Source organism: Cherax quadricarinatus, chromosome 61 (genome assembly GCF_038502225.1).
Source record: "Cherax quadricarinatus isolate ZL_2023a chromosome 61, ASM3850222v1, whole genome shotgun sequence".
Classification (NCBI taxonomy): domain Eukaryota; kingdom Metazoa; phylum Arthropoda; class Malacostraca; order Decapoda; family Parastacidae; genus Cherax; species Cherax quadricarinatus.
Genome location: NC_091352.1, coordinates 4,240,784 through 4,265,320, shown reverse-complemented (window position 1 = coordinate 4,265,320; position 24,537 = coordinate 4,240,784). Strand labels below are relative to the sequence as shown.

Here is a 24,537-nt window from a genome sequence, read left to right as displayed (position 1 = left end):
AGTGGATGCTACCATCAGAACTATGAAATCATTATTCAATGTTAATACTGAAAATAAACATTTTACCATGGTAACAATAAACCCAAATGACTGCCACTGCAACTCACTGGGAGTCAAGTAACAAAGGTTAATTTGAGGCCCTGAGCAGCTGTTTAGTCTGCTTACAGTAAATTCGCCACTGCTTCACCAGTATCAAAAAATCCCTTGAGAATTTAAAAGAGCAGAATGAATTTAAATGATAATGATCTTACTTATCCCCTGACAGATGATTCATCAGCATCTGGGGTGGATGTCTTATGTATGTTTTTTTAGACCCAGCTCAACGAGTGTATCTTCCTTCAGCTGCTTTAGAGCCATCAACATCTTCTGAAGTGACATCTGAACAAGGTGGATAGCTTTTTTCCTCCATACCGAGAATTATAAGGAAGATCAGATTTTTGTCAAAAACATCAAAGTTACTTTGATGGATTTCTAGGAAGATTAGAAGAAGGAGGTTCACATAAACCTCTTCTTCTAATCTTCCTAGAACATCACTGCCCTTAAGGACCTCGAAAGTTACTTTAAAACATAACTAGGGATTTAATGTATCTCATGTATTTCTCTATTAATAATAAGTATCCATGTTAAATTGCTAAAATTTTCTGCAATTACTCAGGAGCAAGTGACAAAGCTAAGTAACCAAAAATATTAGGCACTATATTTTGCATCAGATACCAAGTTGTAATGAGGTAAAATTCAAACAACGTGTCCCTAGGGCTAAGATACACCCAGAAATCATAAATCATATAAATGTCCTGGTACTTGCTATCAGAACAAACCGTCCCATTCAATACTTGATTAAAAAATTTAGATATGTAACCAAGTGGGAAGTTACAAGGAATTTTAATTTTTATTTTGTGGAAAAACCTGCTTTCTCACACATTATATTTCACTTTAATGTACACCTTCAGCCACTCATAACAACAACAACCTAAATCTTAGAATCAAGAACCCAAAAAGTTTGGCCAGCACAACTTTTCTCTGGTACAGTATTATTTATATATAACTTGAAAAACTTTGGGACCCACTTATCATGCATACTAATGCACCAATATTGTTTATAATGCACTTAAAACTTTTCTTTCTCATGCATTGCAATAAGTCTATTATTTTCCAATATTTAAGCCAAATCCTTTTTTTTTATCAGATATTGTACTTTTGATCTAGAGGCCCGAAAAATCACCAAACAGAAGTGCATTTAAAATAAGCAACCTGATCTGGTAATAAAAAAAAAAGAAAATTTGTCCAATTTGAAAGTTTATGGAGTCTTTTTAGATTTTGGTTTGATTTACCCAAGAGAACAATAAGAAGAATTTTGTCTAGAATTTTCAAAAATCAGTCCTATTGTATTTAAAAATTGAAAAATTATGCACTCTTAACATGCATAATTTTATTTCACAAAACCTTTCTTAAATTACTTTATATGACAACCTTGTTGGGCTGTTGTTTCATGCTATCAGACATCAAAAAATTAGGATGACACATAAATAAGAAATAAACTCGATAATGGGTTGACACTGCGGTCATAGTCTTCTCAGCATCTTTCATAGTTTAACCTTAAAATTTCCTACACTGTTACAGTAAGAGAATTTGGAAATATGACGATCACAGTACCTACCCATAGCAACAGCTTTGACCTTATAATACTGCTGTAATAGGTGACTGTCAACGCCTGCTTCTCGGGAGGAAGGGCAGTGACAACAGGTGATGCATTTGCAAGACGTTGAGACTCGTATTTTACATCAACCACATCACGTTCGAAGAATAGAAGTCCAAACCCATCTAAAAACAAAAATTTGAGTCAAAATTACTTTACAGAAAAATGAGAAAAGATAAGAAGGCTACAGCAATTTTGATACAAACAATGGAGCAGATGAAAGCACAGTGAAATAATGTGGCAGAGCCTGAGGTGTTTTTCAACTCAGATGTCCAGGGCTCATGCACTACATATTTCTTCTATGCACTTTGATTCTATTATCCTCTTCCCAGTGGTCTTATATATTTATTTTTTGTTAAATACTCTATGTTCTAGTGTAAATGGATCATGGGAACAAATGTGGGAAATCATTTAATGACTTTGACACTGATGACACTTATTGTACCAAAAATTCCTACGACTGTTTGCAGCTCAGTGGCTATTGCAATGGGATAGAAAACATAGCAATCATGAATGGGCAGTAAAAACATGTAACAATACAAAACAATAACAAAGAGACAGAAATGTCTAGGTTTAGTTTTTTGTTTTTAACAAGTCGGCTGTCTCCCACCGAGGCAGGGTGACCCAAAAGAAAGAAAATCCCCAAAAGAAAATACTTTCATCATCATTCAATACTTTCACCTCACTCATACATGATCACTGTTTTTCAGAGGCACTCAGATACAACAGTTTAGAAGCATATATAAAGACATATAACATATCCCTCCAAACTGCCAATATCCCAAACCTCTTCTTTAAAGTGCATGCATTGTACTTCCTATTTCAGTACTCAAGTCTGGCTATATAAAATAACCAGTTTCCCTGAATCCCTTCACTAAATATTACCCTGCTCGCACTCCAAGAGCCTCGCAGGTTCCAAACCATTCGTCTCCATTCACTCCTATCTAACACGCTCAAGCACGCTTGCGAAGTCCAAGCCCCTTGAGCACAAACCTCCTTTATCCCTCCTCCAACCTTTGAGGACAACCACTACCCTGCCTTCCTTCTCCTACAGATTTACATAGCTCTCCATGTCATTCAACTTTGATCCATTCACTCTAAATGACCAAACCACCTCAACAAACCTCTTCAGCCTCTGACTATACTTTACTAACTCCACACCTTCTCCTAATTTCCACACTCCGAATTTTCTGCATATATTTACACCACACACTGCCCTTAGACAGGACATCTCCACTGCCTCCAACTGCCTCCTCACTGCAGCATTTACAACCCAAGCTCACACCCATTTAAGAGAGTTGGTACTGCTATATTTTCAACATTCCCTTCTTTTGCCTAAGTAGATAATGTTTTGTCTCCACATATACCCAATGCACCACTCCTTTTTTCCTTCATCAATTTTATGGTTAACCTCATCCTCCATAAACCCATCCCCTGAACATCAACTCCAAAATATCTCAAAACATTCACTTCTTCCATACTCCTCTCTCAATGATATCCAATTTTTCTTTATCTAAATCATTTGATACTCTCATCACCTTACCTCTATTTATGTTCACTTTCAACTTTCTACCATTACACACCCTCCCATTAAATGTACATTCACTTTCCTTCAGCTAGCACTAAACTGCCAATAATCTGAGTCAACTGTGGAAGCAGTTCTCGAGAGAGGGTCTAAATTCACAAGATCACAACTATCATCTTGTATTTTTCTAGCTATAGCTCTGTACTAATCATTTGCATATTATAACTGGCCTTGCCTATGACTGGATCTTAAAGACAGAGAAATCAACCTATAATCCTTGATAGTCAAATGTTTTGGGAATAATTCCAAGTAATATTATATTCTGTTTTACATGACTTAAGTCATAAACTATGGAGGACATGCATTGTTAATTACCTAGAGTCTATTAATTTGGAAGGAAAAATTACAGTTACCCATGATGTACTGATGGACCAGCACGGCCTACACTGTTTTCCTCAGCGTCAGGTGGTGACAGGCAATCCAAATAGCTGAGCCAAGGCCTAAAATAGCAGTGCATGGCACATTTGAATGTGCAAAAAATTACACATATACATGTATATGTATCAGATGTAGGTAATAGGTTGGTAGACAGCAACCACCCAGGCGGGTACTACCGTCCTGCCAAGTGAGTGTGATATGAAAGCCTAGAATTGTTTTACATGATGGTAGGATTGCTGGTGTCCTTTTTTCTGTCTCATAAACATGCAAGATTTCAGGTACGTCTCGCTACTTCTACTTACACTTAGGTCACACTACACATACATGTACAAGCATATATATGCTACACACACCCCTCTGGGTTTTCTGCTATTTTCTTTCTAGTTCTTGTTCTTTTTCATTTCCTCGTATCTCCATGGGGAAGTGGAGCAGAATTCTTCCTCCGTAAGCCATGCGTGTTGTAAGAGGCGACTAAAATGCCGGGAGCAAGGGGCTAGTAACCCCTTCTCCTGTATAAATTCCTAAATTTAAAAAGAGAAACTTTTGTTTTTCTTTCTGGGCCACCCCACCTCAGTGGGATACGGCTGGTACGCTGAAAGAAGAAAAGTATTGCTGGTGTCTTTTTTCTGTCTCATAAACATGCAAGATTTCAGGTACGTTTTGCTACTTCTTCTTACACTTAGGTCACACTACACATACATGTGCAAGCATATATATATATATATATATATATATATACACACCCCTCTGGGTTTTCTTCTATTTTCTTGCTAGTTCTTGTTCTTGTTTATTTCCTCTTATCTCCATGGGGAAGTAGAACAGAATTCTTCCTCCGTAAGCCATGCGTGTTGTAAGAGGCGACTAAAATGCCGGGGGCAAGGGGCTAGTAACCCCTTCTCTTGTATAAATTACTGAATTTAAAAAGAGAAACTTTCATTTTTCTTTTTGGGCCACCCTGCCTTGGTGGGATACGGACGGTTTGTTGAAAAAAAAAATGTATCAGTTTGATCCATGAGTAAATTTACATCACACACAGTGAAAGGGATAAGTACTTGTACAGATAAATTATCAATTTTACTTTTATTTTTTATTATTATTTTTTTAACACACCAGCTGTTTCCTACCAAGGCAGGATGACCCGAAAGAGAAAACAAAAGTTTTCTTCTTTTTACATTTAGTAATTTATACAGGAGACGGTGTTACTAGCCCCTTTGCTCCTGGCATTTTTGTCACCTCTTACAATACTCATGGCTTACAGAGGAAGAATTCTTCTCCACTTTCCTATGGAATAATATTATTATTATTATTATTATAGCTAGGGGTAAGTCTGGGAAATTGTGATAACCAGATTTACCTAAAGGAACAGGAGTAAAAATCCAAGATAATTTATCAGAATAAATGTTGGTGTACACAAACTTAGAAAATGACATTCACCAACCTCACTAGAAGTGGCAACATGATGGTAGGCCCCTTCAATTTCCATCTTGCGAAAAATGTATGCTGGGTCAGGATTGTCTACACTGGTCCGAAATTTCTCCACCAAGTCCACAAGTTCTTGATATTCACTTCTGATAAGACGGATCTTGAAGAAGTGCCTAAGAGATCAAATACATTCTGTAGTGGGCATCCTTAAAATGGTTACCATCTTAAGGATAAAAATACTGTAGCTAATTTTATTTCCCAGTAAAAGTAGGCCTTAGACAGGGATGTGTGATGTCACCATGGTTATTCAATATATTTATAGATGAGGTAGTAAGAGAAGTGAATGCTCGGGTGTTGGCATGAGGTGTGGGGTTAAAAGATAATGAATCTAACACAAAGTGGGAGTTGTCACAGTTGCTCTTTGCTGATGACACTGTACTTTTGAAGATTCTGAAGAGAAGTTGCAGAGGTTGGTGGATGAGTTTGGTCGGGTATGTAAAAGAAGAAACTTAAAAGTGAATATAGGAAAGATTAAGGTGATGAAGGAGGGGTGTTAATGTTGCAGTTTAAAAACTGTAGTGTAAAGCACCCTTCTGGCAAGACAGTGATGGAGTGAATGATGGTGAAAGTTTTTCTTTTTCGGGCCACCCTGCCTTGGTGGGAATCGGCCAGTGTGATAATAATAAAAATAATAATAAGGTGATGAGAATAACAAAAATGGATGCCAGATTGGAGGGGGAGAGTATGGAGGAGGTGAATGTGTTCAGATATTTGGGAGTGGACGTGTCAGCAGATGGGTCTATGAAGGATGAGGTGAATCATAGAATTGACGAGGGAAATAAGGTGAGTGGTGCACTGAGGAGTCTGTGAAGACAAAGAACTCTATCCATGAAAGCAAAGAGGGGAATGTATGAGAGTATAGTTATACCAACTCTCTTGTACAGGTGTGAGGCATGGGTTGTGAATGTTGCAACAAGAAGAAGGCTGGAGGCAGAGGAGATGTCATGTCTGAGGGCAATGTGTGGTGTGAATATAATGCAGAGAATCCGTAGTCTGGAGATTAGGAGGAGGTGTGGAATTACCAAAACTATTATCCAGAGAAATGAGGAGGAGTTATTGAGATGGTTTGGACATGTAGAGAGGTTGGAACAAAATAGAATGACTTTGAGCGTATACAAGTCTGTAGTGGAAGGAAGGCTAGGTTGGGGTCGGCCTAGGAGAGGCTGGAGGGAGGTGGTAAAGGAGGTTTTGTGTGTGAGGGGCTTGGACTTCCAGCAAACATGTGTGAACATGTTAGACAGAAGCAAATGAAGACAAATGGTTTTTAGGACTTGACGTGCTGTTGGAGTGTAAGTAAGGTAACATTTATGAAGGGATTCAGAGAAACCAGCAGGCCGAACTTGAGTCCTGGAGATGGGAAGTACAGTATCTGCACTCTGAAGGGTGTTAATGTTGCAGTTTTATAACTGTAGTGTAGGCATGCCTCTGGCAAGATAGTGATGGAGTGAATGGCAATGAAAGTTTTTCTTTTTCAGGTCACCCTGCCTTGGTAGGAAATGGCTGATGTGTTAATAAAAAAAATAAAACCTTTTAATTCATTGCAAGGCAGCATAAAATCTGCTTTCACAGAACAGTGGAACAATGGAATGGTTCAGAAGAGGAGGTAGCAAATGCTACTACCACTGGAAATTTAAAAGAATATTGCATGATGAATTAATTGTTGTAGACGACACTACAGGAGAGCCTCGCTTTAGAGTGATTCATTAATAAAGCAGTTTTCAGTTATACCCATTCTTCATTTATTCAGGCTACCTACAATAAATATATTCACCACTTGCTATAAGCTAAGGGCAAAAATATCTTAAGTAATGTGTACTGTATATGCATTTTTTTGGCCTAGCTCTTATGCTCACTAAATATATTATAGTGTAAACATATTATCAGGCTTTTGTATGCACTTGAAAGTGAAAAAAAGGCTATGTTTCACTTTACAGCAGCAGTCTGGAACTTAACCTGCTGTATAAGTGGGGCCCTCCTGTAAGAGCACAGCCCTGCTCCTGTAACTGTAAATAGGAAATTTTTTTTAACACCAGCCATTTCCCACCAAGGCAGGATGACCCATAAAAGAAGAAATGAGTGTTTCTTCTTTTCACATTTAGTAATTTATACAGGAGAAGGGGTTAAATAGGTAATTACAGCTCTCAATTGCTAACAGGGCTTGGTGTTGTGCCTTTTTGATACCTATTTCTTGTGAGTCCTTTCTCTGAATTGGTTCTTAACCTGTAGTACTCTTTTGTCATCCACTTTCCACTCGTGCAATTATATTACATAATTTATACTTTTTCTTTATAAGCAAACTAATTAGAGCTTGCTTTTTTTACTCGTGAAATTACCAGGATTTGTCTTAATCTTACATTTTAATTTCTCATTTTAAAGCTAAATTCTGGTTTACAAAATACCATACAGCCGGAAAAAATCAGCAAGAATGAGCCACTTAGCAGGCTTTCAATGAATGCTGCAACTTCAGAATAAAGCCTCAAAGGTCTGGTCTACAATTACATATCTACCCTGACACCTGCACACCGAGTTGTAACCTCGTTGCAATGCCACAAAAATAAAAACTGCAAATCCAAATAAAATATCTCACCTGAAAGGGTGTTTATAGTAGAGACCATAAATGGTGTAGAGTGCTCCAATCCTCAACTTCAAACTGTGTGGAGGAAGCAAGAATCTCTTAGTAAGTAATGCCACCTCTTCTGAGAACTCTAGCAGCTCCTTGAAGTTCTGACGACCCCTGTAAACCAAGAGAGAAAATCAGTACTGTATTATTATTCATTTGTGTTCTGTCACACTTTTACAACCCAACTTAAGAATTAAAAGAAAAAGTAATTATTGAAAAAAGATGTTACTTCATGCAGTTCAATCAACCTCATAACACCTTGTTTCCTAAGTTGAGCCTCTTTCTGTGTTTGTGCATTATTATTATTATTATTCAATGATAGCACTACACCTGTAGGGGTTATATAGCACCCAAAGAGTAGAAGCCAATAGGTATGATCAGAGGAAAGAGAAGGTAGCTCTAGTTTCTTTGATCAAGAACCCTTGAAGGGCTATATGTATGCAATTCATATCTTTACACTGCCCACAAGGGTATTCTATTATTAATATTAAAATTAGGGGAAGTGCTAAACCTGTAGGGGTCATACAGCACATGGGAAACAATCAGGCTGAACCACAAGGGTAGCCCAGCACAGAAAACAAGTGACACAAGTAACTTCCACTTGCCATGATGCCAACATCATAAATGAACACCCTCCTTGTTGGCATATGAAGGACACAGGCTTTTTTTTTTTTTTTAACAGATGTGAATCTAATATAAAGTCATGTCTCTTTAATTAGGACAGCAAATATTGAATATTTAATCTATACCACACCCAGTTCCCATATGGCTTTAGAACAATGTGTTAACCTGCTTAAGAGATAGAAATCACCAAAAAAATGAACTGAAACAATATGAAGTGCTGTATCAAATCAAGAAAGTAACTAATATAGAGCAAAACACTGTACAGCACAATATCACACTGTACAGTGTTATATTTCAGGCCAGCAAATGAGGTATTGTTTGGGACCGAGGTGGTAGGGGGTAATTACCCTTAGAATCGTCAAACGTTGAAGATCTTCTTTCAACAAACTGGCCGTATCCCAAGGAAGAGTGACCCAAAAAGAAGAAAAAAGTTTCTCTTTTTAAATTTAGTAATTTATTCAGAAGGGGTTACTAGCCTCTTGCTCCCAGCCTTTTAGTCGCCTCTTACAACACGCATGGCTTACGGAGGAAGAATTCTGTTCCACTTCCCCATAAAGATAATGTCTACTATTTTTCTACAGCCATAGGTTAGCATGAGTTCCAACAGTATTATGTAGTGTAAGATGCAGTTATAACCTGTAGATGAGGGAAAACTTCTTTTTCTGCCAGCACATGGCAAAGTCCTTATATCTCCAGCTCTGAATTTCTTCGAAACACTGCAGAAGATGTGTCAAATCTTGCAAATAGCCAGAGGCAATATACCAGCTTCCTGGAAATAAAATTAACATTTGAAATTAATGGTTGCCTGGTGAAATAATTAGTACACTATGTCATCTGCAATTCAAATGAGTACTGACTCAAGCTATTCTTCTCTAAGCAGAATTCAAATTTGATTGTGTAATAAATTACTATAAAAAATTAAGCAAATAAATAAATATCATGCAAGTACATGTACACACGTACACACGTACACACACACACACACACACACACACACACACACACACACACACACACACACACACACACACACACACACACACAGCATTCCGACATCTTAATAAGGAATCGTTCAGGACCCTGTACACCGTGTACGTTAGGCCCATATTGGAGTATGCGGCACCAGTTTGGAACCCACACCTAGCCAAGCACGTAAAGAAACTAGAGAAAGTGCAAAGGTTTGCAACAAGACTAGTCCCAGAGCTAAAAGGTATGTCCTACGAGGAGAGGTTAAGGGAAATCAACCTGACAACACTGGAGGACAGGAGAGATAGGGAGGACATGATAACGACATACAAAATACTGAGAGGAATTGACAAGGTGGACAAAGACAGGATGTTCCAGAGAGTGGACACAGTAACAAGGGGACACAGTTGGAAGTTGAAGACACAGATGAATCACAGGGATGTTAGGAAGTATTTCTTCAGCCACAGAGTAGTCAGTAAGTGGAATAGTTTGGGAAGCGATGTAGTGGAGGCAGGATCCATACATAGCTTTAAGCAGAGGTATGATAAAGCTCACAGTTCAGGGAGTGACCTAGTAGCGATCAGTGAAGAGGCGGGGCCAGGAGCTTGGACTCGACCCCTGCAATCTCAACTAGGTGAGTAAACACACACACACATGCATGCGCACACAACACACACACACACACACACACACACACACACACACACACACACACACACACACACACACACACACACAGACACACACACACACACACACACACACATGCACGCACGTGCACACACACATGCATGCACACACACACACAGGGATCAGTCCTAGGACCAGTGCTGTTTCTGGTATTTGTGAACGACATGACGGAAGGAATAGACTCCGAAGTGTCCCTGCTTGCAGATGACGTGAAGCTGATGAGAAGAATTCATTCAATCAAAGACCAGGCAGAACTACAAAGGCTGCAGACCTGGTCCAGTAATTGGCTCTTGGAGTTCAACCCCACCAAGAGTAAAGTCATAAAGATTGGGGAAGGGCAAAGAAGACCGCAGATGGAATACAGTCTAGGGGGCCATAGACTACAAACCTCACTCAAGGAAAAAGATCTTGGGGCAAGTATAACACCAGATACATCTCCTGAAGCGCACATCAACCAAATAACTGCTGCAGCACATGGGCGCCTAGCAAACCTCAGAACAGCATTCCGACATCTTAATAAGGAATCGTTCAGGACCCTGTACACCGTGTACGTTAGGCCCATATTGGAGTATGCGGCACCAGTTTGGAACCCACACCTAGCTAAGCATGTAAAGAAACTAGAGAAAGTGCAAAGGTTTGCAACAAGACTAGTCCCAGAGCTAAGAGGTATGTCCTACGAGGAAAGGTTAAGGGAAACCAACCTGATGACACTGGAAGACAAGAGAGATAGGGGGGACATGATAACCACATACAAAATACTGAGAGGAATTGACAAGATGGACAAAGACAGAATGTTCCAGAAATGGGACATAGCAACAAGGGGACACAGTTGGAAGTTGAAGACACAGATGAATCACAGGGGTGTTAGGAAGTATTTCTTCAGCCACAGAGTAGTCAAGAAGTGGAACAGTTTGGGAAGCGATGTAATGGAAGCAGGATCCATACATAGCTTTAAGCAGAGGTATGATAAAGCTCACGGTTCAGGGAGAGTGATGAAGAGGCGGGGCCAGGAGCTTGGACTCGACCCCTGCAACCTCAACTAGGTGAGTACATGCATGCACACACACACACACATGGAAGACATTGAAAGAACTAGGACATGTGCAAGGACCTTACCAGATACCTGTGGGGGCCAGGAACAGGTGAGCAGGAAGGACAAACCAAGAAGCATAGGGGCCATAACTAGGGAAGGGACTGAAGGAAGGAACACTCCACGGGAAGGAACTAAAATACATCAGAGGATGCAATGGGAGTCACAGTGGGAGGTGGAAAGGGAGAGATCCGTGTTTGTCTATGGGCTAGACGAAGCTAAAGGGGAAACTTATGATGAAAGAAGGCAGGAGGAGAAAAAAGCGATTGAAGATATCATGAAGGTGATAGGCGAGGGGGACATGACCCAGGTGGCAAATTTTCGGAGAATTGGGTGGTTCACAAAGAAAAGGAATCGGCCTCTCAAAGTAATTTTCAAGGCAGAATCAACCCGAACCATGATCCTGCAGGAGAAAGCACGGCTGAGAGGCAAGCAGGAGTTCCGGAGTGTGTACTTCGATCGAGACAGAACACAGGACGAAAGGAAGACGATGAAAGAGAGAGTTCAAAAACGAAAGGAGAAATGGGAGGAAATGAAAAAGGAGAGCAGAATAACCCAGGATCAAATGGAAGGACAAGCACACCCCCCAGAAACACCTGCAGAAGGACTCCGGCCACGACACCCCCAAGGCAACTGAACAATCCAAACCAACCATCACACACCGATCCCTCTGTTTCCACCCCCTGCACCACAGTTACAGTATTAGAACAGAAGTTGAAGGTTTGGTACACAAATGCAGATGGATTAACGAATAAACATGAGGAATGGCAAGAAAGAATCAATGAGAAGTCCCCAGACATCATAGCAGTTACAGAAACAAAACTCACGGAGACAATAACAGATGCAATCTTCCCACCAGGATACCAGATCATGAGGAAAGATAGAAGGGGCAGGGGGGGAGGTGGGGTTGCTCTGCTCGTAAAAAACAGATGGAAATTCGAGAAAATGGAAGGAATAGATGAGACGGGAGAAAGAGACTACATAGCAGGTACACTTCAGTCTGGGGAACACAAAGTGGTCATTGCAGTGATGTATAATCCACCACAGAACTGCAGGAGGCCAAGAGAGGAATATGAAGAGAGCAACAGAGCAATGGTGGACACACTTGCTGAGGTGGCAAGAAGAGCTCATTCCAGCAGAGCAAAGTTGCTGGTTATGGAGGATTTCAACCACAGGGAGATTGACTGGGAAAACCTGGAGCCACATGGGGGTCCCGAAACATGGAGAGCCAGGATGTTGGACGTGGTGCTGGAAAACATCATGCACCAACATGTTAAGGACACTACCAGAGTGAGAGGGGAGGATGAACCAGCAAGATTGGACCTTGTGTTCACCCTGGGCAGCTCAGACATTGAGGACATCAAGTATGAGAGTCCCCTAGGAGCTAGCGACCACGTGGTTCTGTGCTTTGAATACATAGTAGAGCTGCAAGTGGAGAGAATAACAGGAGTTGAATGGGAAAAGCCTGACTATAAAAGAGGGGACTACATAGGGTTGAAGAACCTCCTGCGGGAGGTCCAGTGGGACAGAGAACTGGCAGGAAAGCCAGTAAATGAAATGATGGAATATGTAACAACAAAATGCAAGGAGGCAGTGGAAAGGTTTATTCCCAAGGGCAACACTAACAACGGGAAGACCAGAACGAGCCCCTGGTTTACCCGACGGTGTAAGGAGGCAAAAACAAAGTGCAATAGAGAATGGAAAAAGTACAGAAGGCAGAGAACACACGAAAATAGGGAGATCAGTCGCAGAGCCAGGAATGAGTACGCACAGGTAAGGAGGGAGGCCCAGCGACAGTATGAAAATGACATAGCATCGAGAATCAAGACTGACCCGAAACTGTTGTATAGCCACATCAGGAGGAAGACAACAGTCAAAGACCAGGTGATCAGATTAAGGACAGAAGGTGGAGAACTCACAAGAAATGATCAGGAGGTATGTGAGGAGCTGAATAGGAGATTTAAGGAAGTTTTTACAGTAGAGACAGGAAGGGCTGTGGGAAGACAGCACAGAAGGGAACATCAAGAGGGAATATACCAACAAGTGTTGGATGACATACGAACAACTGAGGAGGAGGTGAAGAAGCTCTTAAGTGACCTTGACACCTCAAAGGTGATGGGACCGGACAACATCTCCCCATGGGTCCTTAGAGAAGGAGCAGAGATGCTGTGCGTGCCTCTAACCACAATCTTCAACACATCCCTTGAAACTGGGCAACTACCTGAGAAATGGAAGACAGCTAATGTAGTCCCCATATTTAAGAAAGGAAACAGAAACGAGGCACTAAACTACAGACCTGTGTCTCTGACATGTATTGTGTGCAAAGTCATGGAGAAGATTATCAGGAGGAGAGTGGTCGAACACCTGGGAAGGAACAAGATTATAAATGAAAACCAGCATGGGTTCATGGAAGGCAAATCTTGTATCACAAACCTCCTGGAGTTTTATGACAAGGTAACAGAAGTAAGACACGAGAGAGAGGGGTGGGTAGATTGCGTTTTCCTAGACTGCAGGAAGGCCTTTGACACAGTTCCCCACAAGAGATTAGTGCAGAAGCTGGAGGATCAGGCGCACGTAAAAGGGAGGGCACTGCAATGGATAAGGGAATACCTGACAGGGAGGCAGCAACGAGTCATGGTACGTGAAGAGGTATCACAGTGGGCGCCTGTTACGAGCGGGGTCCCACAGGGGTCAGTTCTAGGACCAGTGCTATTTTTGATATATGTGAACGACATGATGGAAGGAATAGACTCTGAAGTGTCCCTGTTCGCAGATGACGTGAAGTTGATGAGAAGAATTAAATCGGACGAGGATGAGGCAGGACTGCAAAGAGACCTGGACAGGCTGGACATGTGGTCCAGTAACTGGCTTCTCGAATTCAATCCAGCCAAATGCAAAGTCATGAAGATTGGGGAGGGGCAAAGAAGACCGCAGACAGAGTATAGGCTAGGTGGACAAAGACTACAGACCTCACTCAGGGAGAAAGACCTTGGGGTGACCATAACACCGAGCACATCACCGGAGGCACACATCAACCAAATAACCGCTGCAGCATACGGGCGCCTGGCAAACCTGAGAATAGCGTTCCGATACCTTAATAAGGAATCGTTCAAGACACTGTACACTGTGTATGTTAGGCCCATACTGGAGTATGCAGCACCAGTCTGGAACCCACACCTGGTCAAGCACGTCAAGAAGTTAGAGAAAGTACAAAGGTTTGCAACAAGGCTAGTCCCAGAGCTCAAGGGAATGTTGTACGAGGAAAGGTTAAGGGAAATCGGACTGACGACACTGGAGGACAGAAGGGTCAGGGGAGACATGATAACGACATACAAGATACTGCGGGGAATAGACAAGGTGGACAGAGATAGGATGTTCCAGAGAGGGGACACAGGGACAAGGGGTCACAACTGGAAGCTGAAGACTCAGACGAGTCACAGGGACGTTAGGAAGTATTTCTTCAGTCATAGAGTTGTCAGCAAGTGGAATAACCTAGCAAGTGAAGTAGTGGAGGCAGGAACCATACATAGTTTTAAGAAGAGGTATGACAAAGCTCAGGAAGCAGAGAGAGAGAGGATCCAGTAGCGATCAGTGAAGAGGCGGGGCCAGGAGCTGAGTCTCGACCCCTGCAACCACAATTAGGTGAGTACAATTAGGTGAGTACACACACACACACACACACACACACACACACACACACACACACACACACACACACACACACACACACACACGCAAACACACACATGCACGCACACACACGATGGCCAGTGTGTTAAAACAAAATAAATAGCGAAAAATATTCAATAAAAAAAGCAGAGGTGTAAAAAAAACTGACTAGACATGTCTGGTAATCCTCAAAAAATAGAACTAAAAACAGAGAATGCTTTATTAAAGTTTATTTAAACCTATCTTGCATTTGCAGCAATATTTATAAAGAAGTATGAAGAAATGTGAAATATTAGTGCTAGAACATCTCTGGGAACAAGAGTTATGTTAGGTGACAAAAATACTTAACACATTCATGGGAAACATTAAATCTGCATCAATAATGATTATAGAGAAGTGCCTAAGGAATGGGAGGCAATCAGGTTTTATCCAAGGAAGGAGGGGGTAACTCTAATTCCTTGACTCAAGAGCCCTTCACCAATGCCAAGGCACCCCCCTTCGAAAGCGTAGGAAATAAAAATGGACAATGGAAACTCACCAGTGACGGAATAGGGTTGGCCATATTTTGAATCCTTTTTGGATTTACAGCTTTTGCCCTTTTCAGTCTCTTCTCCTTCCACATACTCAATCTCCCGATCCATTAACATTCTCTTTTTCACTATCTTAGGTTTTATTTTTTTTTTTTCTTCCTCTTTTAGGCTTGATCACTACTTTGTCATCACCCTCTGAAAGATCTGGTATATCTCTAAGTGATGATGTGTCTGCCATAGCAAGAGCTTTCTTTCTAACATACTTTCTCTTCGTTACAGTTTTAACAACACTACCATCTGTTTCAGAATCTTGAAGTGTTTCTTGATTCTTTTTTGGTTCAGTTTTTTTTTGTCTTTTCTTCTTAGGTTCCTCTTTAATCTTTGTGGTTTTTCCTTTGGTTGACCTTTTTTTCTTACATATTTCATCTTCCTCAAACTCATCAGGATCTTCTTCAAATTCCTTTGGAGGTTTGTACTCTGTTGAAGAATCTAAATCCAAGTCAATATCATCATCATCAAGGACATATTCACTGCTCAGGATATGAGGCTGCTTTCTCTTTCTCTTTCCTCGTGTCTTCTTAGTTTCTTCAACAGGTGTCTCTTCGACATTTTCTTTCTCAGCACTCGTTTCTGGAGTGTTTTCCTGTGAAGCTATACTTATGATGTCAGAGAGGAGTTTTACATCGACGTTCTTTGGAGTTGGTTGCTGTTGTTTGACTTTTTTTGGAGTCAGTTGCTTTCGCTTGCTTACAGGTTTAACTGGAGAGCTAGATGCCCCCTTTTCTTCTTTTTCCTGATTTACATTTTCATTGCATACAGCAACCTTACTGCGATGTTGTTTGCGTTTACGGCCTATGGCCGATTTTTTTCGTCTTCCTGGCATAAGAATAAGAATAAGAATAAGATTTCGTTCGGATTTTTAACCCCGGGGGGTTAGCCACCCAGGATAACCCAAGAAAGTCAGTGCGTCATCGAGGACTGTCTAACTTATTTCCATTGGGGTCCTTAATCTTGTCCCCCAGGATGCGACCCACACCAGTCGACTAACACCCAGGTACCTATTTGCTGCTAGGTGAACAGGACAACAGGTGTAAGGAAACGTGTCGAAATGTTTCCACCCGCCGGGAATCAAATCCGGGCCCTCTGTGTGTGAAGCGGGAGCTTTAGCCACCAGGCCACCGGGCCGGACTTAAGACTAACACTGTCTTGTATCCATGTTTCGTTTTCTTTCTCTTCTGAAGCTGAGAGGGTTTCACTTGAATGGCTTTCTCTAGCTGCAGTAGTTATTACATTTATCATAAGGCATAGTATCTGAAAACAAAAAAGTAAATCAAATTAAGCTGTCATAACAATAATCATGCTTCAGAGTAATCATGATTGAAACAATTCCCCTATTCAACACAAGATTAATTTATTATCCATACAACTCAAAAATGTACAATAAACTATATTAAACACTGGCATGAAAGGTCTGTATGATAAAGGTATAAATTACAAAGGAATATATCACAAAGGTAATTATCGTAACTGTATAAAAAAAAATGTAGGTGACAACCTGCAGGTAAGCATTTCTGCACTTTCGTTTAAGGCTTTGTTCTCTGTTCACATCTTCTTTAGAAGCAAGCAAGTTCTTCAGTCTAGAAAATATAGAGAGATCATTTACTGCTTTCACACTGTAAAACAAATAAATATAACCATTTAGTCACACAGATACAGATAGATTTTCAAAATAAAAACTTAACGAGATACACTAGAAAATTCAAGATTATTATTTCAATATATCTATATTTATGGTGAAGTCCTAATTCTGTAGAGGTCATATGTTTCTGGAATGGAAGATAATCAAAGTTTGACCCAAGGAAGGAGTGGGCAGATCCAACACCTTTGATTATAAACCCTTTATTAGAATCAGGGCAACCCCCTGAATGGAAGACAATTAGTTAAAACCAATGAAAAGTAAGCTTTCTATCAACACAACTAGAAAACACTGTCACCATCTGAGTTCCAAGACAATTGAACCTCACACCAGTAAACAGAAGATAGGATGTATTGCTGGAACAAAATTATTTAAGAAGATACTTGACAGGTCCATGTGGCAGTCCCAAATCAGCCACATTTAATGGCAATAGAAACTTGCAGACTACAAACAAATCAGCTCTGGCTGATCATACCCAAGGCTAAAGCTATGGGTAGGATCAGCCATACCCAGAACTAAAGCATATTTTGGTAATACATTGTGTGTTAATTTACTAAACCAAGAGTTCCACAATGCAAAGAAACCGTCCTTACAAAATTGCATGTAAATTGTGTCCAGACTACCTATTAACCCGTAAACGGTCCAAACGTACATATACGTTTTTTCAACATTTTAAAGTATGTAAAAAAAAGTAGACCTTCTTTTTGTTTTTTTACATTTGAAAATGTGTAAAAAAACTTTGATCTACTTTTTTTTTGTTATATTTGAAAATATGTAAAAAAAAACGTAGATCTACTTCTGTAGCATCACACATGTGAACGTAGATCTGCTTGGACCGTTTACGGGTTAAGTATACAGTAGCAGATTATAATCATTATATTCAGAAAAAAGCATTAAGCAAATAAGGGTCATATACTGAAGCTTCAAACAGTAAAGGTTAAAATAGGTGGCAGAGTTAGTGGAGGTGCTGAGAAAACATCGGCATGGGAGGGGTGTTACAGCAAAGTGGAGGCACAGTCGGCATTAAGAACCATCAAGAAAGAACGTTGTTTTATAAGAGCAGCAGTAGCAGCACTGGTGGCAGGGTTAGCAATGGCAGTATCAGTGTTAGGAATAGAGGTATTAGTTAGAAATGGTTGCATCAGCATTAGCAACGGTGGTATCAGTGTCAGCAGGAGCAGCATTAGCAACACCAACATCACTGGCAGTAATTTAAAATTTTAAATACGTGTATGCACCTTTACGAGGTGCTAAACTTGTTGGGCATTCAGTGTAAGGAGTGTTGGAGGCTCGATCCTCTGACTTCTAATGACATGACTGACATCATTAGAAGTCAGGCAGGCTGTAGCTGGAAAAAATACCAGTAGCAATAGATGTAACACAGGAAAACTCAGCAGCATCAGTGGAAACAGAGGGCATTTCAACAACACTGGCATCAGCAAAATTTGCTTTGGCAGCAAGGACAGTATCAGAGGCAGCAAAAGACTAGAGCCAATGGTCACAATTCATGCTAATACAGCCTCTCCTCACATAGTGACGTACTCGTTTACTGACGACTTGGACTTATAATGGGCTCTCTGTTCAGTATGCATACCTAAATAATGTATACTAGAGCTGATTTCCTCTATTCTGTTTATTACAATATATGTACAGTAAACTACTGCATAAACATTTAAAAATATACCAGAAATGTTGTAGTGTAAATGGTGCAAAGGTGACATTAAAATAATATCAAAGATGGTTGACACAAACCCACTATCATTACAGTTTGCTCTTCACTTAGCAACGAATTTATTTACTGACGTGGTCTTAGGAACAGAACTCCATCGTTAAGTGATGAGAGGATGTATATATATGTAATGTACAGCAGTAAGGAGTGGTTTGTAATTTTACTATTTTGTAAGTTTTACTTTACTGTATCACCCATAATATAGAATTATTATAGTAAACATAAAGGTTTCACTATGTGACTAAATAAATTAGAAAATGTAATAAAAATAAATTTCTGTTGGGTAAGATTAGGTTAGGTTAGGTTAGGTTAGGTTAGGTTAGGTTAGGTTAGGTTAGGTTAGGTTAGGTTAGGTTAGGTTAGGTTAGGTTAGGTTAGGTTAGGTTAGGTTAGGCTAGGTTAAGCTAGGCTAGGCTAGGCTAGGCTAGGCTAGGCTAGGCTAGGCTAGGCTAGGCTAGGCTAGGCTAGGCTAGGCTAGGCTAGGCTAGGCTAGGCTAGGCTAGGCTAGGCTAGGCTAGGCTAGGCTAGGCTAGGCTAGGCTAGGCTAGGCTAGGCTAGGCTAGGCTAGGCTAGGCTAGGCTAGGTTAGGCTAGGCTAATTACATTTGGTTATGTTACATTGCACTGATGCCTATTAATAAAACTTAGCAAAACAAAACCTACCACAACACCAATAAATATAATAATGCATAGAGGCAATAAAAACTATTGAAAGGAAAGCAAAAAACCAGGGACTCTCCAGGGGGACTGTAGAATACACAGGCAAATAATTACCTCTTACCATAACTCACATCAAACTCACAGGTCTGACTGTAATAGCCATGCTGAAATGTTATGATTAGGATGATGGGTCAGGCTTTGATGTTCTATCCAAATTTCAAATATCTCTTGTCATCACTGTACTGAATGCTTATAATAGTGCTTAATGGAATTTATGTAAAAGTGTAAAATTCACTGACACAACAAACATATATTTGTAAACCTGTATATTCAACTAAAGTTTTATGCATATCTCAGCTGATGCATTAGTATGAATCTTCCTCAAAGATACAACAATCAAAATCTGCTACTAACCCATTTCAAATATATACCATAAATCTTAACAAATCACTTAAATCCTCTTGAGAAATCACAGAGATATTCCAGGTTAAGGCAAGTAAGTTAATTCAGGTGCAGGTACACATAAATAGTTACATAAATTATCATACATAGCAGCACATGTGTAATTAACTAGGATAACTCAAAAAAGTCAGTGATTCATTTCCACTGGGGTCTGTGAGGCAACACAAAATGTCACCTTAGTGTATCTATCATGACTAAATGCAATGTTGTAATTTTTAAACCCTAAGGTCAATTTACTTATGTATATTATAATACTTCCGTACATGGCTTAACATAATTGAATTCTTAATTAAGAAACATTATCATTCACTTTAGTTACATTAATCAACCTTCCTGCCTGATGCAACAATTAATATATTCATGGGGAAGCTCTAAACTCATACGGTATTACACAGCACTTAGGGAATGTGAAATAATTAGATACGATCAAATCAAGGGGGAAAGTAACTCCAATTCCTTGGATTAAGAGCTCTTAAAGTGTATCAGAGCATCCCCCTTAAGGCAGCAAAAGAGGTGCTACCAGGCTTTTTTAATCTAATTATCAATTACTGACAGGCTCAAAACTGCAATAATTTACAAAAATAAAAGCCAATAGCGTCCCCGAACTTTAAAATTGAAGCTAGAAGAGAGGAGCATCACTCACACTTAACACTCAATACTCGTACAAACTTAAATTACAGTGACAGACTACAACTTCAAAAATAAATGGCACTCCTGGGGGTAATTTACCGTCAAAATGGTGAGGAGACGCGAGAGAGTTTCCCAGTTATAGTAATATAATAGAGAGGGTGATGGTGGCCACATACAAAATAGTTACTCCAGAGATGTTGTTGTGGCTGCCCAGTCAACTTCCTCTCCTCACCTCATATATAATTATCCTTCACTCTTTTCTATGTCTTAATTTTTATTACGGTTGATATTCAATTATGTCATCTAAATCGGCTGGCTGTAACGTGAATCTCCATTATATTAAGAATTTATAAGTGAGACGTTGAGTCGCATGAAGATCTAAGATGCAACGTTTCTTGTCGAGTCGGGAAATGGAAATATATTCCCAGTTGTAATTTACAGGAATTTTTATGGACGCATATCTTCAAATAATTTCGTTTAGTGAGCACTGATTTACATGGGCTTAATAATAATTTGTTGAAATTTATGTATATAATTGTATATAATACTCAGCGAGGACCCTAATGGAAATACTTTGACTTTTTTTTAGGTTATCATAGGTAATTTACTCTATGTATGATAAATGTACTTATCAAAAAAAATCAAATTTTTCATTTCTTTGCAAAGTTTACAATGTGTGGTTTACATGTTACAAAATATTAAGTACAAAAAAAGCTACTAGCATGCCTAGGCATTTCGGGCAGACTAATATTAATTCTTACTGATTATATTCCATAAACACAAGTTATGTAGTGGTACATTTTAATATTCATTATTTCATATTATTACAAAAGTTAGGCAACCAAAAATGTACCTGTACCTACATAAACTTACTTAGGTTGTATTTATGTATATGACACGTCAGGAAAAAATATTGTCAAAAATATAAGCTTTATCCAGGACAGCCTAAAGCATGAAGGAGGTTCACCTCTAGTGAAAATTATAGGTACACAGCCTACCCTGACTTTACCTATTGTAAATAACTTATAGCCACTTACAAGGTTAAATTTAATAATACCTTACTAAAACATAAGGTAATATAAATAATTGAAAACTGCGTACATGTAAGCTACACTGTAATATTTATGTGACTGGATATATGTCTGTATAAATAAATCATTATAATTGTAACCAGATATAAACATGTAAATAGTTCATTATCATTAGACAATAATTAATAATAATGATAATGATAATCTTCATTTCTACAGTACATGTACAAGGTATAGAGGCCTAGCTGATATAAGTGACACTACTATATATAACTTTGAGGCCCAGTACCTGGACCCATCATTAAGTTTATTTAGGTACAGGTACACATACACACAACAATAAATTATCAGACATAGTAACATATATGTAAATTACCTAGGATAACCTAAAGAAGTCAAAATGTAGTTCCTGGACCCATTATGTGTAATGTTGAGGTACAGTCCCTGGACCCATTATGTGTCTCTGTAGTGTTTGAGATACAGTTCTTGGCCCCCATTATGTGCCTCTGTAATGTTGAGATACACTTCCTAGATCAATTATGTGCCTCTGTAATGTTCACGTATATTCCCTGAACCCATTATGTGCCTCCGTAATCGTTTGACCACCACCCACAGAATGAGTGTAAGGAGCATTATAAAAGATGTTAAAAGCCTTAGATAAAAGGCTTCGAGGTGAAATATTTAGATTTCTCCCTCAGGATGTCAGAATATTCCACTTTTGCAACCCCATCTTTTATAAATGCAACGACAGGCATGTATAACAATGCAGTATGATACATAAAGTAGCTTTAAATTTAGACAGTAGTTCTAAGGGCACATGTAGGTGCTGTAGGTACTCACTAGTGCCACATTATGTAGATTTTAAATGTGAAAGCGTAAATATAAGTAATTATATAATTTTCCATCTTGAAATTCCACTTACATTAAAACAACATCCTGAGGTGTATGGCTCCTCCTTATATATAAAGGAAAAATAGCGAAAGTCCTAACAATCTATTAAAAAGATACGCGGTATCTGGATGTAAGGATATATAAAACAGGTCCTTCACACTGAATATAAGGATAAACAACAGTACCTCTAGTCCCTCCACAATCTATTAGCTCGACGGGAAGAAAATGCACATATAAAGTTTGATCCAACACCATGACTCAAATATTATTATATTCATGGGAAAGCGCTAAAACCGTGAGGCTCGTCAAGCGCCTGGGGAATGGGAGGAAATCACTCTCTATGCAAGGGAAGGAAGGGTAAATTCAGGCACTAAAAGGAGGAGGATGGTACTCATCAATGCAAAGATCCAAGGTGTCACATACTTGGCACAATGCATGCTGATGGTGCTTCCTTCGTCAGGAGCCCTTCAGGGGGTTCCTTGATGCTGATGAGGGGCTCTTGATCTGGGGAGCAGGGTCTGTGCTACAATTCCCTGAATTAAGCCTGAATACCTTCCACCCTCCCCCACAGGCGCTATATAATCCCTCCGAGTTTAGTGCTCCCCTATGATAATAATAAAAATAATCTTTGGTCAGGGCACTATCTCCTGACATCTTATAATACATGATGTTGAGTTTCCCTCAGCATCCAGATTCAAAGAGATTCATTCTCTATAAGGATAACAATGCTGAGTTTACAGAATTTAGTTGCTATTGTAGTTTTTACATGTAGTAAAATAATAATTACAGTGTACTAGAACACCTAACATGTTGAGCATTTCGGGCAGACTTAAATTAAATCTTAAGTTTAAAATATTACAAAATTATGAGGTAAGTTGGTATTATGGTTGGCTAAACATTGACTAAATACTAGTTTGTGAGTTTAGCAATGTGAATACTTTGTTTTGTTTTTATATAAATGGTTTAGGAGCTAAGTTGATGAATGAGACACTTGTACAACATTTGGTATCTTTATTGTGAAACGTTCGCCAGCCAGTATTGCAGGAAATATAAACACGTTTCGCCAGCCAGTGGCTTCCTCAGGTCAATCACAAAGAACCTTGGTGGAAAGATGAGACTTTGGGGAAATCAGTCCTCAGCCTGGAGTCAATGTTTCATTTAGTCCCATCAATATTGCGAGTTAGTACAGCATATGGTTGACTCACGTAGGTTTGTCAGGAAACAGGACGAAGTGTTTTCTGACGAGGGTCTCTAGTCATGGGGATGTGCAGCTGGAGCTTTCGGTCATCTGACAGGAGGCCTTCCGCTGGCTTACCAGTTCCTCCACCTTCAAATATTAAATTATACAGCATATGCTCAGAAGGGAAAAACTATATTGCAGATGGGAGAGGTGAATCCAGTTGGAGCTGGCGTGTTCTATTCCACTAGGTTTTAGTTTAATATGTATACTATGCACCCCATACCCATCCTGTGGGCGGAAGTGAAAAGATTACAGAAGTACATAATTGGTCCAGGGACTGGACTCCAAAGTTTTGATAGCTAAGCAAGTTACAGAGAGTAATGAATTCACAATTACCAAGTTAAATGAACTCACAATTTACAAAGTAATGAACTCCTGGTAGGTCTGGTCACAATCATGACAAGTTACAAAGGTCATGCCTATAGGTTAGGCATGACCTGGTATATTAAGATCTTGATACAGGGATTTCTTCAATGCTAAAAGCGTCATGTCCAACGTCTTATAATAACATTGTCTTGATCTCAACACTGTTTTGATCTATGATTGTTCTGACCTATAGTAAGATTATTCAGGTATAGAATTTGTGTACTAAACAATTGAAGTTAAATCAATTTTACAAAATTGTTCACAGTGTACAGAATATCTTGCTGCCAATTTTGTCAAGATTGGGAACCAAAGCAATCATAGTACTAGGGAAAGAGGACACAACTTTGTAGTAGCCACAGTCAGTGGCCAGGCTTCAAACACCTTTTATTGTACAGCAATTGGGAATGGAACAGACTGCCTGCACATGTCAAAGCCAGTCATAGCATCAACCAGTTCAAGAAGAGAAGCAAAGTTGCTTAATGAATGTAGAGACAGAAAGGAGA

At 39.5% G+C, this 24,537-nt stretch overlaps 1 protein-coding gene across 6 annotated transcripts; it reads right to left on the bottom strand.

The window, feature by feature from the left end:
- Positions 1–1,661: 1,661 nt before the first annotated feature.
- Positions 1,662–20,934, bottom strand: LOC128699457 (snRNA-activating protein complex subunit 1). 6 transcript variants are annotated; one of them, XM_053792217.2, is made up of 7 exons: positions 20,606–20,932; positions 16,886–16,967; positions 15,339–16,641; positions 9,022–9,154; positions 7,729–7,875; positions 5,098–5,254; positions 1,662–1,821 (listed from the first exon to the last, which is right to left on the bottom strand). In XM_053792217.2, exons 3-7 carry the CDS (start codon positions 15,445–15,447, stop codon positions 1,777–1,779), a joined length of 591 nt encoding a protein of 196 aa, XP_053648192.2. In that variant the 5' UTR covers positions 15,448–16,641; positions 16,886–16,967; positions 20,606–20,932; the 3' UTR covers positions 1,662–1,776. The 6 variants fall into 6 exon arrangements, 1 of the variants encoding a protein (XP_053648192.2); XR_011393692.1 differs by lacking the exons at positions 1,662–1,821; positions 5,098–5,254; positions 7,729–7,875 and adding an exon at positions 18,265–18,374 and having other exon boundaries at positions 20,606–20,934; XR_011393694.1 differs by lacking the exons at positions 1,662–1,821; positions 5,098–5,254; positions 7,729–7,875 and adding an exon at positions 18,265–18,368 and having other exon boundaries at positions 20,606–20,934.
- Between the last annotated feature and the right edge of the window lie 3,603 nt (positions 20,935–24,537).